A 13202-nucleotide genomic window follows, 5' to 3' on the forward strand; every position below is an offset into this window, starting at 1 on the left:
CTATGCATTAATTATTTTGACTAAAATATCTTAATTCATCTCTTTATCTCCTATGGAGATTTAAGAAGATAAAAAGGTTTCCAATAAAATTAATGTTCAATTTGAAAAATATTATAATTATGAACAAATTAAATACTAATAACTAAATTAACTAATTTTCTTCATGACATAAATTAGTCAACTATATCTTATACTACCTACATTACTAAATATTTGTAGTAATTAGAGACAGGGAGTATTATATGTTTCTGGCTTTTAACATAAAATCAATCTATGACTTTTTCAAATCAGTAGCTTTTTTTTAAAAAAATTTATACTTTTTCAGTTAAAAATTATAATAAATAAAAGAAATTATAAATAATAATTTAACGAAAAAATTTACTACCTACATTACAATGGCTGTCAGGTTTTGATTCCTGACAAGTCACTGCATATATGGCCCAAAGCTTCCCGCTGCACCGAAAGTGTAAACTCTGAAATTCATAAACAGGAACCTCGGTACAAGAGACATAGACAGAGTAATCCACAATGAAATATGTTCATCTCAATCATGTCAATACATCTTAGTACAGAGATATATACACAGAAGGGGGCATAGCTTCTCATAGAAAACTTGTCATTTTCATTGACACTGTACTTGTTAACTCTTTGGCTAGTCAATTATCTCCTTGTGATTGTGCAGATATATAGCATGTGACTTGACATCAGTAGTGTTGGGATGATTGGAAAGAGTGCAGTGAAGTAGGGCTCAAAACTGTCCTGCTCTTATATCTCTATCAAGTCGATCTGCATTCAGCGTCCCTGGAAGCTCTCTGAAGTCTTCATTAAAGATGGAATATGCACTGCAAGATTTTGTTGTAGAGTAGAAAATATATCAAAATAGTTTCCAACTAAATTTGATAATCACGATCAGTAATAATTGGTAAAAAATGCATGCATTCAGAATGCTTCCCGTAAATATATTGTGAATACATGTAACCATGAAAAGTTGAGCATGTAAATGATGTCAGAGACGAGACATGAAATACATATCATTAGCCAAATTGTCAATAATCAATATACTCCTTTTTGTCTTTCTATTTGAGAATAAGCAGTAATACTTCCATGTTTCGAAATAGAAAACTGGATTACTAAGCCTATGACATCATTCTCATGGATTGAGCAATCTGAGAAGGTTAACACATGAAGCTGGTTGAGATATTACACATTATAGTAGGATTTTTCCTAAGGGACAAAAAAAAGGCTTTAACATCCTGATATACTTACTATTACTTAGATATGTTCAATTTTCAATCCAGGATTTTACCATATTTACAGTTCATTCTCAAACTTTTGTACTTCATTTTGTTTTGCTGCTTTTGATAATAATGAAGGTCACTAACATAAACAAGTCTTGCTTGAATTTTCAGATTTGGCTTTCACATTGTACAACATTTTGAACAATATAGTAGTATTACAACAAATAATGTCCAGTCATACCTTATGTCACCAGCTTGGCGCTTTCCAAGATTGAAAAGAATGAGACAAAAGCCAGTTGCAAGTATCTGCAGGAAAGTTGTGACAAACGATAAAGACACGCAAATTCTATCGTATACAATGACCAGAAAGTACCCTTGTAAGACATCTTAGTTTAATCTCTACAATGTCAAATCAAAATTATGGGTTTGGGGAGACCATGGATCAGGGACATTCGCAGCATAAACTAGCATACCACAGTGCCTGGAAGTTCCTTGATATGCGAAGGTATGGGGGAGGGTTATTGTACACAACCTTATCCTTACATATGCAAAGACGTTGTTTCCGGATTCTAACCCATGACCAACCAGTCACCAAGGCACAACTTTACCGCTATGCCAGGGTTCGCCCTTCAACATTTTCAGCATATCAGACGAATATCTAACCATACGATTTATAAAAGAAAGGAGTGAAATTTGCCAAAAAATATACGCTCATAATTGTTTTTTTCCAAAAAGACAGCATAGTTTGTTTTTTTTCCGAAAGTCGTTCCATGGGGGAAATTTCAAATTCAAGATAAGTTCAAATGACCAGGCCAGAGTGTTATTAGCTGAATTGACTTGTCGACCAAAAAAAGTCAGAAATAATTACAGTCATTTGTTAACTGAATTTTATAGTCCAGCATCCCAAGTCCCAGCTATACATGGGGAAGATAGATAGGAATAGGATAGTGGACTTGGACCCAAAAAAACAGATAGACTCGTGGACTAAAAGCCCAAAAAAAGAAAGGAAGAAAGGAGACATACATACAAAGGTCCGAGATCCCATCTATGGGCAACAGGAGCCAGGATAAACCACAAAATTATGAGAAGCCATGCCTTCAGACTCAGAGTGAAAATTACCATCAAAAGAATATCTGTCAATGGGGGATGAGCATATTTAGAAGATTGTTAATCTCAAAGGGAACTATGATCATCATCATCATCATCATTATTGCCCATAAAAGATCCACACATCTAAAGTGATTCCTGGAAGAATGCAACACTTACTGAATGATTCCAGTTTTTATTTTGTCCCCTTGCAAGCAGATTATGGTCATGCATATAATATTCCAAAAGAAACACTGAAGATGCTTTAAGGGCCAAATTGAAGTAACTAGAAGATTTTGAAAAAGGAATATTCAAATGATATCATCGAGAAAAAAAGTCAAACGGTGATTTGAACATTATGAATTCAACAGTTAACGAATACATATTTCAAGGATCAAAATAGTAATTTACTAGTGTCTAAACAAATACCATTTATGCAACTTATTACCTGGAAGCTTCAAATTATCATGTAGAAAAGAGTACAGCCTCTTCTTCCACCAACTTGATGAGTGAGGAAGCCGAAACTTCTGCAGAAGCAGAAATCAAGGAGATAGCATTGAGTCAAATGAGTACCAAATTGACATTAAGGCCACTTTGCTAGACATTAATGAATTGATTTTACCAGATCTTCATCCTCATCATCATTGTCATATCCATCTTTCACTGGTGGCATTGGTTTGACAGCAACAATCAAGCAATCTAGTAAATAAATAGCAATTAATCACATCTTTGTAAGAAAAGTTAACATCCCATGCATAAAAAATTGTAAAATACTATTGCCCCAAACAGAAAAAAAAAGTAATCAATATGATCAACAAGTAATCAAGTATGTTAATTTTTTAAAAGGCCAAGAATAAATTTATGGAGAGAATGATCTAAACTGATGGTTATACAATTATACTTATGCTGAACAAGGAAGAAAAGTGTTTATGAAAGGTAAACTCATTAAGACCAATATCCAAGTTGAAAGAATGAATACTAATAATGTGCCATAGTATAGACTATAGAAGGACACACCAGAGGCAGCTGCAACTTTGAGGTGGAAATGACATAGGTGATTCTTCTTTCTTTGTTTAAAAAAAATGATAATATAGTGCATTGGTCAAATAAAAAAATCAAGACTATAACTATACCTCCATCATTGAGTTGTATGTATACATCATCTCCATTTTTCGTGTCATACAGTGCACTTCCGCGTAAAATAAGACTCAAGTTGTAAATTTGCAAATTTTCATTCCTAGCAATTAATCTCCTCAAATCACACACCTATATGCGGATTTAGAAGAAACAAAAGTGACAAAAAAGATGTAATACAGTATTAACAAGATGGATCATCAAACTAACTAATTTAAAATAAATCAAAATGAACCATCACCATTCTTGCCAAAAGAAAATTAAGGCCAAAATAAACATGGCTTGGTACTTGGTAGCTTCAATTTCCCCCTTCCCAAATAACATAGTTTTCAGAAAAACATAACACTAACGAATTTAAAGTAAAATTGTTGGCAATTTGAGCTATGAAGGCACACTTTGGCTGAGGCTTTCTAGTTTGTGAAGCTTTAATTAAACACACTGATGCAGAAACAAATTCCAATGGCATGATTCATGTTGTCACATGCACAAATATAGATATCATAAAACCCACAATCAATGATCCAATTGCAACTAACCCTAACTAAGTATCATTGTCAAGTGAAAATTTTGTCATCTGTGAAATGGTATTCATTCTCTCACTAACTTGGGATGCTTTTTTAATTTTTCATTTGCCAAAGCCCCAGAAAAGAGGGGAGAAAAATTGTCAATTGAAATCGTGTGTATTGGGATGCTGGAATCGAAAATTAAAAATTAAAAAAGAAGAAGAAAAAACCCCTAGAAATTGGGAATTGAAGGGAAAAGGAGAAACCTTGATAGAAGAAGGAACGAGGAGGCGAGAGGGTCGTGCAGGACCAATGGTTTTGAGGACGATCTCCACCTTCTCCGAGTCGTGTTCCTCCATGACCATCCCCGACTCAAACGACATACGACTCAGACACGATCAATACCAATTAATTAAAAATGAAGTATTTTTAAATCTAATTCAATTAATTCCATTAAAAGTAATTAAGACCTATTTTTTTAAAAATAGATTAAAAGGGGTAAATAAATCTTATTTGATCATTTTTTTTAAAATGACCAATTTAATTTATGAAATTATGAACCGTTGCCAATTTACTTCTTAGATTTAATAAAATTTATAAAAAAAATACTTGGATTATAAATATATTTTTTAAAAAAAAGCATTAAATGTTATTTTAGACTTTAAAATATACATTACTATTATTACTTAAGTCATATTTTTCATATAGGCAAATATTAGTAATTAATAAAATCTTGTTGAATTCATTGTGTGGGTTTCATAATAAATTAAAAGTTGCTCTTCCTACTTGGTCTAGAACCTTGAAAATTATAAGAGGGCGTGCCGTAAGAGTAACACATTAAATTCTAGGTGAAATTGTCAGATGCAATTCTTCTTAACAATAATTATTACAATTGGGTAAAAGTTAGGAGGATTTAAAAATCATTATGTCATTAAGATTTTGCAAGGTTTAGACAAGACTTAGCTTGGGAAAATTCAAAATTATACTTCTTTATTACTCTAACACTTAAGTCAAACATTACATGCATTTTTTGGAAGTGATGACTATAATGTGTGTTTGCGTTTAATTGAGAGACTTTTTTTAGTTTTGTTAATTCTATAATTAAAGTAACATCAAAATATAATTTCAAACGATAAATTTGATGATTTATTTTTATGAATAAATTTTTAGTATTTCTATAAACATGTTTTCTTCTCATTTTCTTTTACAATAATTACAGTGAGAATCAAATTTAATTTTTTTTGTATATGTGTCAACCTTATTATTAGGCAGAAGTTAGTGGATAAACAATTTTTTTTCTTGTTAACTTTCTTTCTTCGTTTTACAGTAAAAAACATCTTGTAAATTTCAATGCACACTAATGAATTCTAATATATCATGTATGTTTAGATGCCACCAAAATCATAGTGGATCCAAAAATTCACAAAAAAAAAACATGATTTTTTAGAAGCAACAAAGAATTACTCCAAGACATTGTGATTTTAACCTCGATTTTGTGTGACCGCACCGTCATTCCAAACAAACCATAAATGAAGGAAAAACAATATTGCTTCCAAACTAAAATTACTTTTGGACTTTCTCAACTTTAATCCAAATAACATGCACATAATCTGCAGTAGAAAAAAAGTTATTCATAGGGGTAGGGCATAAAAAAATGGAGCTTCTTCGCTTGAAAAGGAGGATGACAAATTTAATAACAGTAAAGAGGAGGCCAAAACACTGCGTTATTTAACATATGAAAATGTACTACGCTTTGAACTTTCAAGTATCTCACATGAATTAACATAGTACTTAGACAACACACTTGTCAGTTGTCACGGTCGTTACAACATATGACCCAAGCATGTAGCCGGTGAAAGTATTTACATAGAGTTGCACGATAGCTGAGACAGTATATAAACAGTCAAGTCACAACATTGACATAGAGAAAGATCAACCAAACGATAATCCAGGAGTTACACATGAACTAGTTTACCATTGAAACTGATCAAATTTTTTCATCAGGGGATTCAGCATAAGAAATTGAAATCAGTTCAGACCTAAACTTGTCATCTTGATCACGGTTTTGCATCGCAACCCCATCTGATTTCTTGCTCTCCAAGGCAGACTTTGATTCCAGAGTTTTATCAGGTAAAGAGTTAGAGATAGCGATAAGCGACTCACGTGTCTCCTCCTTGGACTCCTTGCTTGGTGATTTGTTATCCATATAACTAAATGCCTTTTCTTTTTTCCTACAATTCAAAACCAAAATTCTCTGAGATCATCCAAATCCAAGGGATCAGATATTTTAAATTTATGTTGTGAAAAAAGGTGAACTGGATCCTTGACTGGGCTGGTTAGACATGCTGATCAGTTTTCAGTCAAACTCGATCAACCCATTCAACCTGGTTGGTTAGTTGACCTCAAACCAGCCGCCAGACCAGGTCTACTGTCCAGATTTTACAATTACATTTAAAATACAAACACCTATTAGCATGTAGTTAACTTCTTCCACAGCATTACTACTACCATGCATAGGTCTGTAAATGCCTTCACATAGTAAAGGAGTTTCATTAGCTTAGCAAAGTAAAACATCAATGAGCACTGAAGAGAACTGAAGCTGTCAAACATGATCAGTATCACAAGCAGGCTCAAAGGTGTGAGGTCACTAAGTGATATCACAATAAAATTAACAAAAATTCAAAAATATTAAAAATGTTGAATAGCATATGGCTGGCTACTTCCATATGTGCCTTTACTTTAAAATATTTTCAGAAGACCAAAAGAGTCAAAAGCAACTAGCTGTGCAGGAAAAATTAAGAGAGAAACATGTTTTATAAATCCAGCATTTCAAAAGTAGTTGTAATGATTTCACCAGTAAGAGATTAACCCCTTCACCTTCAGTAATGAACATCGTATCGGCCCTTTCTTTTTCCTAATCTAATTAATCTATTGAATGCTACAGACAGTACTCGGATCATGACTTTCAACCAGGCACAAAAATGCATGTATTCTTATCTAACTGTCAACAACATCTCAGATCAAACATGGTTCAGTAAAAAATGTCCTGTTCCTTCTATTTCTCATTTTTAGAAATCTCATAACAGTAAAGTATGCATCTCCAAACCAAATTAGAATATCTTATCCCACTACACAGATTCACTAAGGCACTAACATTTTGCTTCTACTATTCTTCAATCAGGTCTTTTTCACTTTTTGCCTAGTCCCAATTCATGACATAAAGATGAATCTCCTTTTTACTTCTATTCCTTCAATCAGGTCTTTTTCACCTTTTGCCTAGCCTCAATCCATGACATAAAGATGAATTTCCTTTTTACTAGAGTATATTTATTTCTCTATTTAAGGGTAACCTTTCTTGCCACCAGTCTTCTTGAATCAAATAGGCTCTAAAATCCAAGAGTCAAACACTACCCAATTATGTTTTACTACCAAAAAAGAGAGACAGAAAAAGAAGCTAAAGAAATAAGATATTCTTCCAATTACAACCATATCTAACAGCTCTCAGCTTCTTCTTCAAATTCACCCGTGCAAGAACAGATTCCAACATGTATTGTAATACTACCTTAATATTTAGAATTATTGCAAGTTTCCTTTGGTACCTTTGTTTTTGTGAGGCCACAGATACCACTGACAATTAGTAAATAGTGATCAATATTTAATCATGTATCCCATTTAATTTCCTTAAATTAATATATATATATATATATATATATATATATATATATATATATATATATATACACAAAAATAAGTCGGGTTGATGTATTTATACGAGGTTATTTTTAGAGGCACATGATTTTTTATATTTTCATTTACATTGAAATCGTTGACATATAAGTTTTTCTTAACCAAAAAACCATTTGAGGTGAAAGAATGATTCAATCACATCACAAATCAAGAAGATATTTCCTGTCAGATTGACAGCTTGTGATGTGAAACAATGAAACATGCAAAAACAAAACAACATGAACAATAAATCCTTTTTACTCTTCATACACCTAGCACCATATATCTATTTTTGTTAATAAAAAGGCTGGGAAGTAATATCCACATCATCAAATTAAACTTTGATTATCAAATTATTCTTATCAAAGCAAATCTCGAAATAACATAAGTTATACTTTCAAATTGTCAAGACAAATCATCAAAAACAATTTTCAGCTCTTAAATTGAACCATCATCACCCTGAAACCGAACCAACCAGACAGGTTGCATTCGATTTCTGCAACGGTTCATAAACCCCCGAATTCAAAGTAAGAAATCAACAACAAATGTTCATTTCGCATCCATGCAAATGGTTTTTCCAATTCGTTCATCGCCAATCACAAAAAAAAATGTTTTTTATATAAAAAAATCCCCAATTGCAGAGGAAGCGTGATGAAGAAAACGAGAAGAAAAGAATCTATGAGCAACCAACAACAAAGGAATCCATAACAACAACAATTTGGAGTGCGAAGAGAGTTTGAAAGACGAATTTATCAGGTGGGGACATAAACGTATTCGTACCTTTGAGGTTGAGAGTTTTACGAGAAATACGAAGAAGAAACCTTCCAAGTAGGAAAGAAAAAGACCCTTTCCAACTAAACTACGGCTTTGTTTGTAAGAATGGATCGCATGCGATTAGGATTCGGGATATGCAATTTAAGGGACAATTACGCGTTTTTCGGGTTTTGTCACAAACTTGAATGTCTTAATTTATCCCAAAATCACCATTTCAGTTTTTACTATAAAATGAAAAAAGGGCATTTTATTTAGAAGCTATCTATCTAGATAGTTAAGTATAACTTGTTTTGAAAGATATAACTATTGTTAGAAGTTAAAATAAAATGTTGTAGTGATTTATAATAATTGAAGGTAAAAAAGTATTAAAAAAAGATATAACACAATATGAGATTATTTCCTTTATAATAATTATAAATAATCATTAACAAATGACAAATCCATTATCTAAGGATGTTAAACAAACCCCTCCCCCCGGCTTTCGGTTTTGCAATCTAGCTCGGAAACATGCCACATAAAGCCCGTACCACAAGTTGGACGTTTAGCGATTCTGATGTCAATCTGATGATATAAGAAAGGATAACTTCTTTACTATGAAGATAGTCCCTTTTAGAGAGATTTGTATACCACAAGGATGCGAGTTTGAATGTCAATGTCATGTAAGAATGGTTAGTGAACGTATACACACACATAGGCCAAATAACCTATTTGATTATTTATCTTTGAAAAAGCAGAATTATTCCTTTATTTTTTTTTTTTTAGTTCGATTTAGTCTTTCGATCCATTTAAAATTGACGTCGTTAATTATTTAATAATGAATTTTTTTAAAAAATGAAGTGGGAGGGAAAGGGAAAAAAGTGAACAAAATGTTCATTTTTAAATGATTAATAAAATCAATTTTAAATAGATTAAAGAAACAAAATGAACAAAAAAATAAGATAAAAAACTCAATAAGTCATTTAGTCATATATATATATATATATATATATATGATGAATCAAATTATATCAGGGCGTAACTTTGACAACAACTACTACACCATTTTTATAACTTGATATAGAGTTTGATTTTTATTGATCCAACTGTTGAATTATATCTACATATTTAACAAGATCATTTTGTCAAATTATGTCTCAAAATTAAACAAGAACAAGAAAATAATCAAAAGATTCATATTTTAGTATATTTTGAAATATTTATATTACGTTGGTTTTAATCTGTACGAACAAAGTAGCAAATGATTTTGGATTAATATGAAATTTTGCATATGTGATCTATGTGAAAGGAACTTTCAATCAAACTGTGAGTTTTGTAATCGTTGTCAAAATTATACCAGTGTAATTTGATTTCTCTTCATATATATATATATATATATATATATATATATATATATATATATATATATATATATATATATATTTATAACCCTTGAGGTTCGCACTTGCGCATTTGAGAAGAAAACTCATTTGACCAGGAGCTCGTGGAAGATGCCCAAAGACAATTGTGATAGTAGGGTATATCTGATGTTAGTCTCTCATGCAAACTCTTTGGGATTCCTTTCGAATCCAAGGATAGCTTCGTTATATAAATTCTTTCGTGATTAGCCCATGTTATATAAATTCTTTTGTGAGAGACCCTTGACATCACTCTATGACCTTAAATTAGGAAATTTTCACTTGGTCACATACCAAAGTGTGACAATCCATTGCCATCCTTCAATGGGGCGCACGATCGATCCCAAAGCCTTATGTGATGCAATCCTATTCCCCAAGGGTATTGGATAGAAGACTCCAAGAGGATTGGACTAGAGCTGTTAAAGAAGGCCCTAAGGTTCTCATGAACCTAAGGGTAGATTTTTTGAGCACATGGGCCAAGGTTAGATCCACTCTTCTTTGTAAATATTAGAATAGGTTTTTCCTTTTTTTTGGGCTTGTATTTTGGCCATTCTAGTAATATAGGATTTTAGCCTTGTATTTCAGGGCATTTTGAGTAGTCTTTGTAGTAGGGACATTTTTGTATTTTCATGTATTTTGGCATGGGGTGAGCTTAGCTATTATAAGAGGTGTGTAGCTAAGCTCTAGCTTCTCATCTTAAAGAGGTAAGCTTAGTTATTAGAGAGGTGCGTGTAGCTAAGCTCTAGCTTCTTTAGGAATCTTCTCAAGGAGATGAGCTTAGTTATTAGAGGGGTGTGTGTAGCTAAGCTCTAGCTTCTCAAGGAAGTTTTCTCAAAGAAGCTTCTCAAGGAAGTTTTCTCAAGAAAAATTCTCAAGGAAGCTACCTAGTCTATAAATAGAAGCATGTGTAACACTTGTTGTAACTTTGATGAATGAGAGTTTTATGAGACAAACTTCAAAGTTCAACTTCTCTTCCTCTTTTCTTCCTTCAATTTCGTGCTCCCCCCTCTCTTTTTCTTTTCCTCCATTAAAGCATCCTCTTCAAGCTTCTTATCCAAGGCACATTCTTGGTGGTGAAGCTCCTTCTTCCATGGCTTATTCCCTAGTGGATGGTACCTCCCCTCTTCTCTTCTCCTTTGCCTTCCGTTGCATCTCCATGGTGAAAAATCACCGTTGAAGGACCTCATTGAAACTCAAAGATCCATCCTCCATAGAAGCTCCACAAGCAAGCTTCCATCAAGTGGTATCAGAGCACAAGAGCTTCAAGTAGGTGCTCCTTAAACCTCCATTAATTTTTTGCTTTACCTTCTCTTCCATTGTTGTTTCTTCATTTTTCTCCATGTATCTCCTCACATGTCTTGTGCTAAATGTTTTTAACATGATTCTTTAGAGTTTCCACTGATTAAGCTTGCTATAGAAACTAGATTTGATTTTCTATGGTTCAAATTTCTTGTTCTTGTTCTTGAACCATGAATTGTGTTGAGTTTAGGTTCCTTTGAGTTGTCTTGTTATTTTTTGTGGCTAAAACCTAAACCATAAAATTCTTACAAAAACATTAAAGTATAATAAAACCTCAAAAATCTAGAGTGACTTGTTCACGTATTGTAGTTTTGTCATAGAAGTCATGTCTAGTCATGAAACTTGTCACATAAGATTTCTTATGTTGCACTGAATTTTATTTTTCTTGTTTCTTTGTCTAACTCATTTGTTCATGAGTGTATGAAATTATTTTAGCCTATTATTTGATTTGAGTCAAATCTTTGCTGTTAATTAGTCCTTAACATGCTCATGCAAAATTCTTAGAGAGTTTTTGATTGTGATCCTTTTCTTGAACTTTTAGGTTTCCTTATGATTGTGTCTATTGTGAATTTGAGTTTTGGTGAATGAATTGCTGGCTGAAATTTTGATTCTAAGTGAATATTGAACTCCTAAAACTGTGGTAAACAAGCCTATTGAGTTAAACATACATAGGAAGGTTGAAAGTAAGCCCAAGGCAATCAATATTCCATGCTAAAAAAATAATTCGAAGTCTGAAATTGCTGGTGCTGGCAGTTTGGACATACAAACTTGTAAAAATTACTAAGAATTGGTTACTTAGAATTTTGAGCTGAAAGTTTTACTGAATTTTCTACACATATGGAAAAAATTATAAAAAAAGAACCAAGTGATTTGGATAAAAGTAAAAAATAATAAAAATCACACAAGTTTGCAGAAAAATCAGTATCCAGGAAAAAAAGTGAAAGGGAAGTGTGCTTGTTGTTTTGGCTCAAAATTTATTCTATAATTGGTGCCTATTTTATACCAATCTTAGTTACTAAATTTCTATTGAAAATTAGTGTGAAAAAAAGTGCCAAAGCTAGAGGTTTGTTGAGTCTTTTTTTTCCAGTTTTTTTTTACTCTACTCTAGAGCCATTCTAAGTTTCTCTTTGAGTCCTAGCTTGCTTCTATGTCCTTTTCATTGCTTTAATTGTTGAATAATCCTTGAAAAATTATCTTGTTAAAACTCCATTGGTTTAGCTTTCATTTCATTTTTTTTGTCTTTGGTTATTGCTTGCCTCTTTGTTTCCTTGTTTGTGAGTTGCCATATAGGGAATTGGAAAGGAGGATTGGTACCATCCCTTGAAGAATTTGAGTCAAGAAGCAAGGGGCCAACCACCTTAAGAGCTATTGGACTAAGAAGCACTCTAATTTGAGTGAATCACCAAATAGAGAACAACCACCAAAACTTGAGGACCTTTTTGTAATTTTAAAATTGACAATTTACTTACTTTCATTGCTTTCAAATTTTGTAACAAAAAGGCCTTTCATTGGAAGTAAGTTGGGAGCCTCCAATAGGTCACCCTACTTCCATTTGTGTGTAATAATTTTAGGCAATTTTCCCTTAGGATTGTGAGTGTTTTGTTGGGAACCTTAAATGTGGTCATCCAAACACTTTTAGGATTCGCCTAGTTTACATTTCTTGCTTACTTTCATAGCTTATTTCCTTTACCTTCCATTGTCAAACCGCCTAGATAGTTTACCTTTTACCAATTAGTTTTTGCCTTATCTTTCACACCTCTTTTAGTGTTTATTTTGGCTAGTTTCAACCATAGTTTCTTTTACCTTTTGTTTTCAAACCCCCAACAAGAAAGAACCACAACTTAGAAACCAACATGAGTCTTCATTCTTCATCTAGTGTTAATGGTGAGGGTTCTACTCCTAAGGACCCCTTGTATAAGATATTAGATGAGTTGAGATCCCTTAAGTTGTGGAAAGAAAAACAAGAGAGAAAAGAAAAAGGAAAAAAAGAGTGGATGAAATAAGTCAAGATGAAAAAGAGAAAATAAGGGAAGGAGAAAGAAGGAAAA

The 13202-nt window shown here is 32.6% G+C and overlaps 1 protein-coding gene and 1 long non-coding RNA gene across 3 annotated transcripts; both read right to left on the minus strand.

Moving 5' to 3' along the window:
* Positions 1 to 460: 460 nt before the first annotated feature.
* On the minus strand, positions 461 to 4374 carry LOC114412537. 2 transcript variants are annotated; one of them, XM_028376467.1, is made up of 7 exons: positions 4228 to 4374; positions 3458 to 3590; positions 2947 to 3023; positions 2773 to 2851; positions 2266 to 2371; positions 1480 to 1544; positions 461 to 842 (listed from the first exon to the last, which is right to left on the minus strand). In XM_028376467.1, the coding sequence occupies exons 1-6, from the start codon at positions 4342 to 4344 to the stop codon at positions 1481 to 1483; spliced, it is 576 nt and encodes a 191-aa protein (XP_028232268.1). In that variant the 5' UTR covers positions 4345 to 4374; the 3' UTR covers positions 461 to 842; position 1480. The 2 variants fall into 2 exon arrangements, with proteins under 2 accessions (XP_028232268.1, XP_028232267.1); XM_028376466.1 differs by having other exon boundaries at positions 2262 to 2371.
* A 1277-nt stretch (positions 4375 to 5651) lies between these two features.
* Positions 5652 to 8646, minus strand: LOC114412538. The gene is made up of 2 exons (XR_003666769.1): positions 8468 to 8646; positions 5652 to 6192 (listed from the first exon to the last, which is right to left on the minus strand). It is a non-coding gene; the product is annotated as an uncharacterized LOC114412538 (long non-coding RNA).
* Between the last annotated feature and the right edge of the window lie 4556 nt (positions 8647 to 13202).

This window comes from Glycine soja, chromosome 5 (genome assembly GCF_004193775.1).
Source record: "Glycine soja cultivar W05 chromosome 5, ASM419377v2, whole genome shotgun sequence".
Classification (NCBI taxonomy): Eukaryota; Viridiplantae; Streptophyta; class Magnoliopsida; order Fabales; family Fabaceae; genus Glycine; species Glycine soja.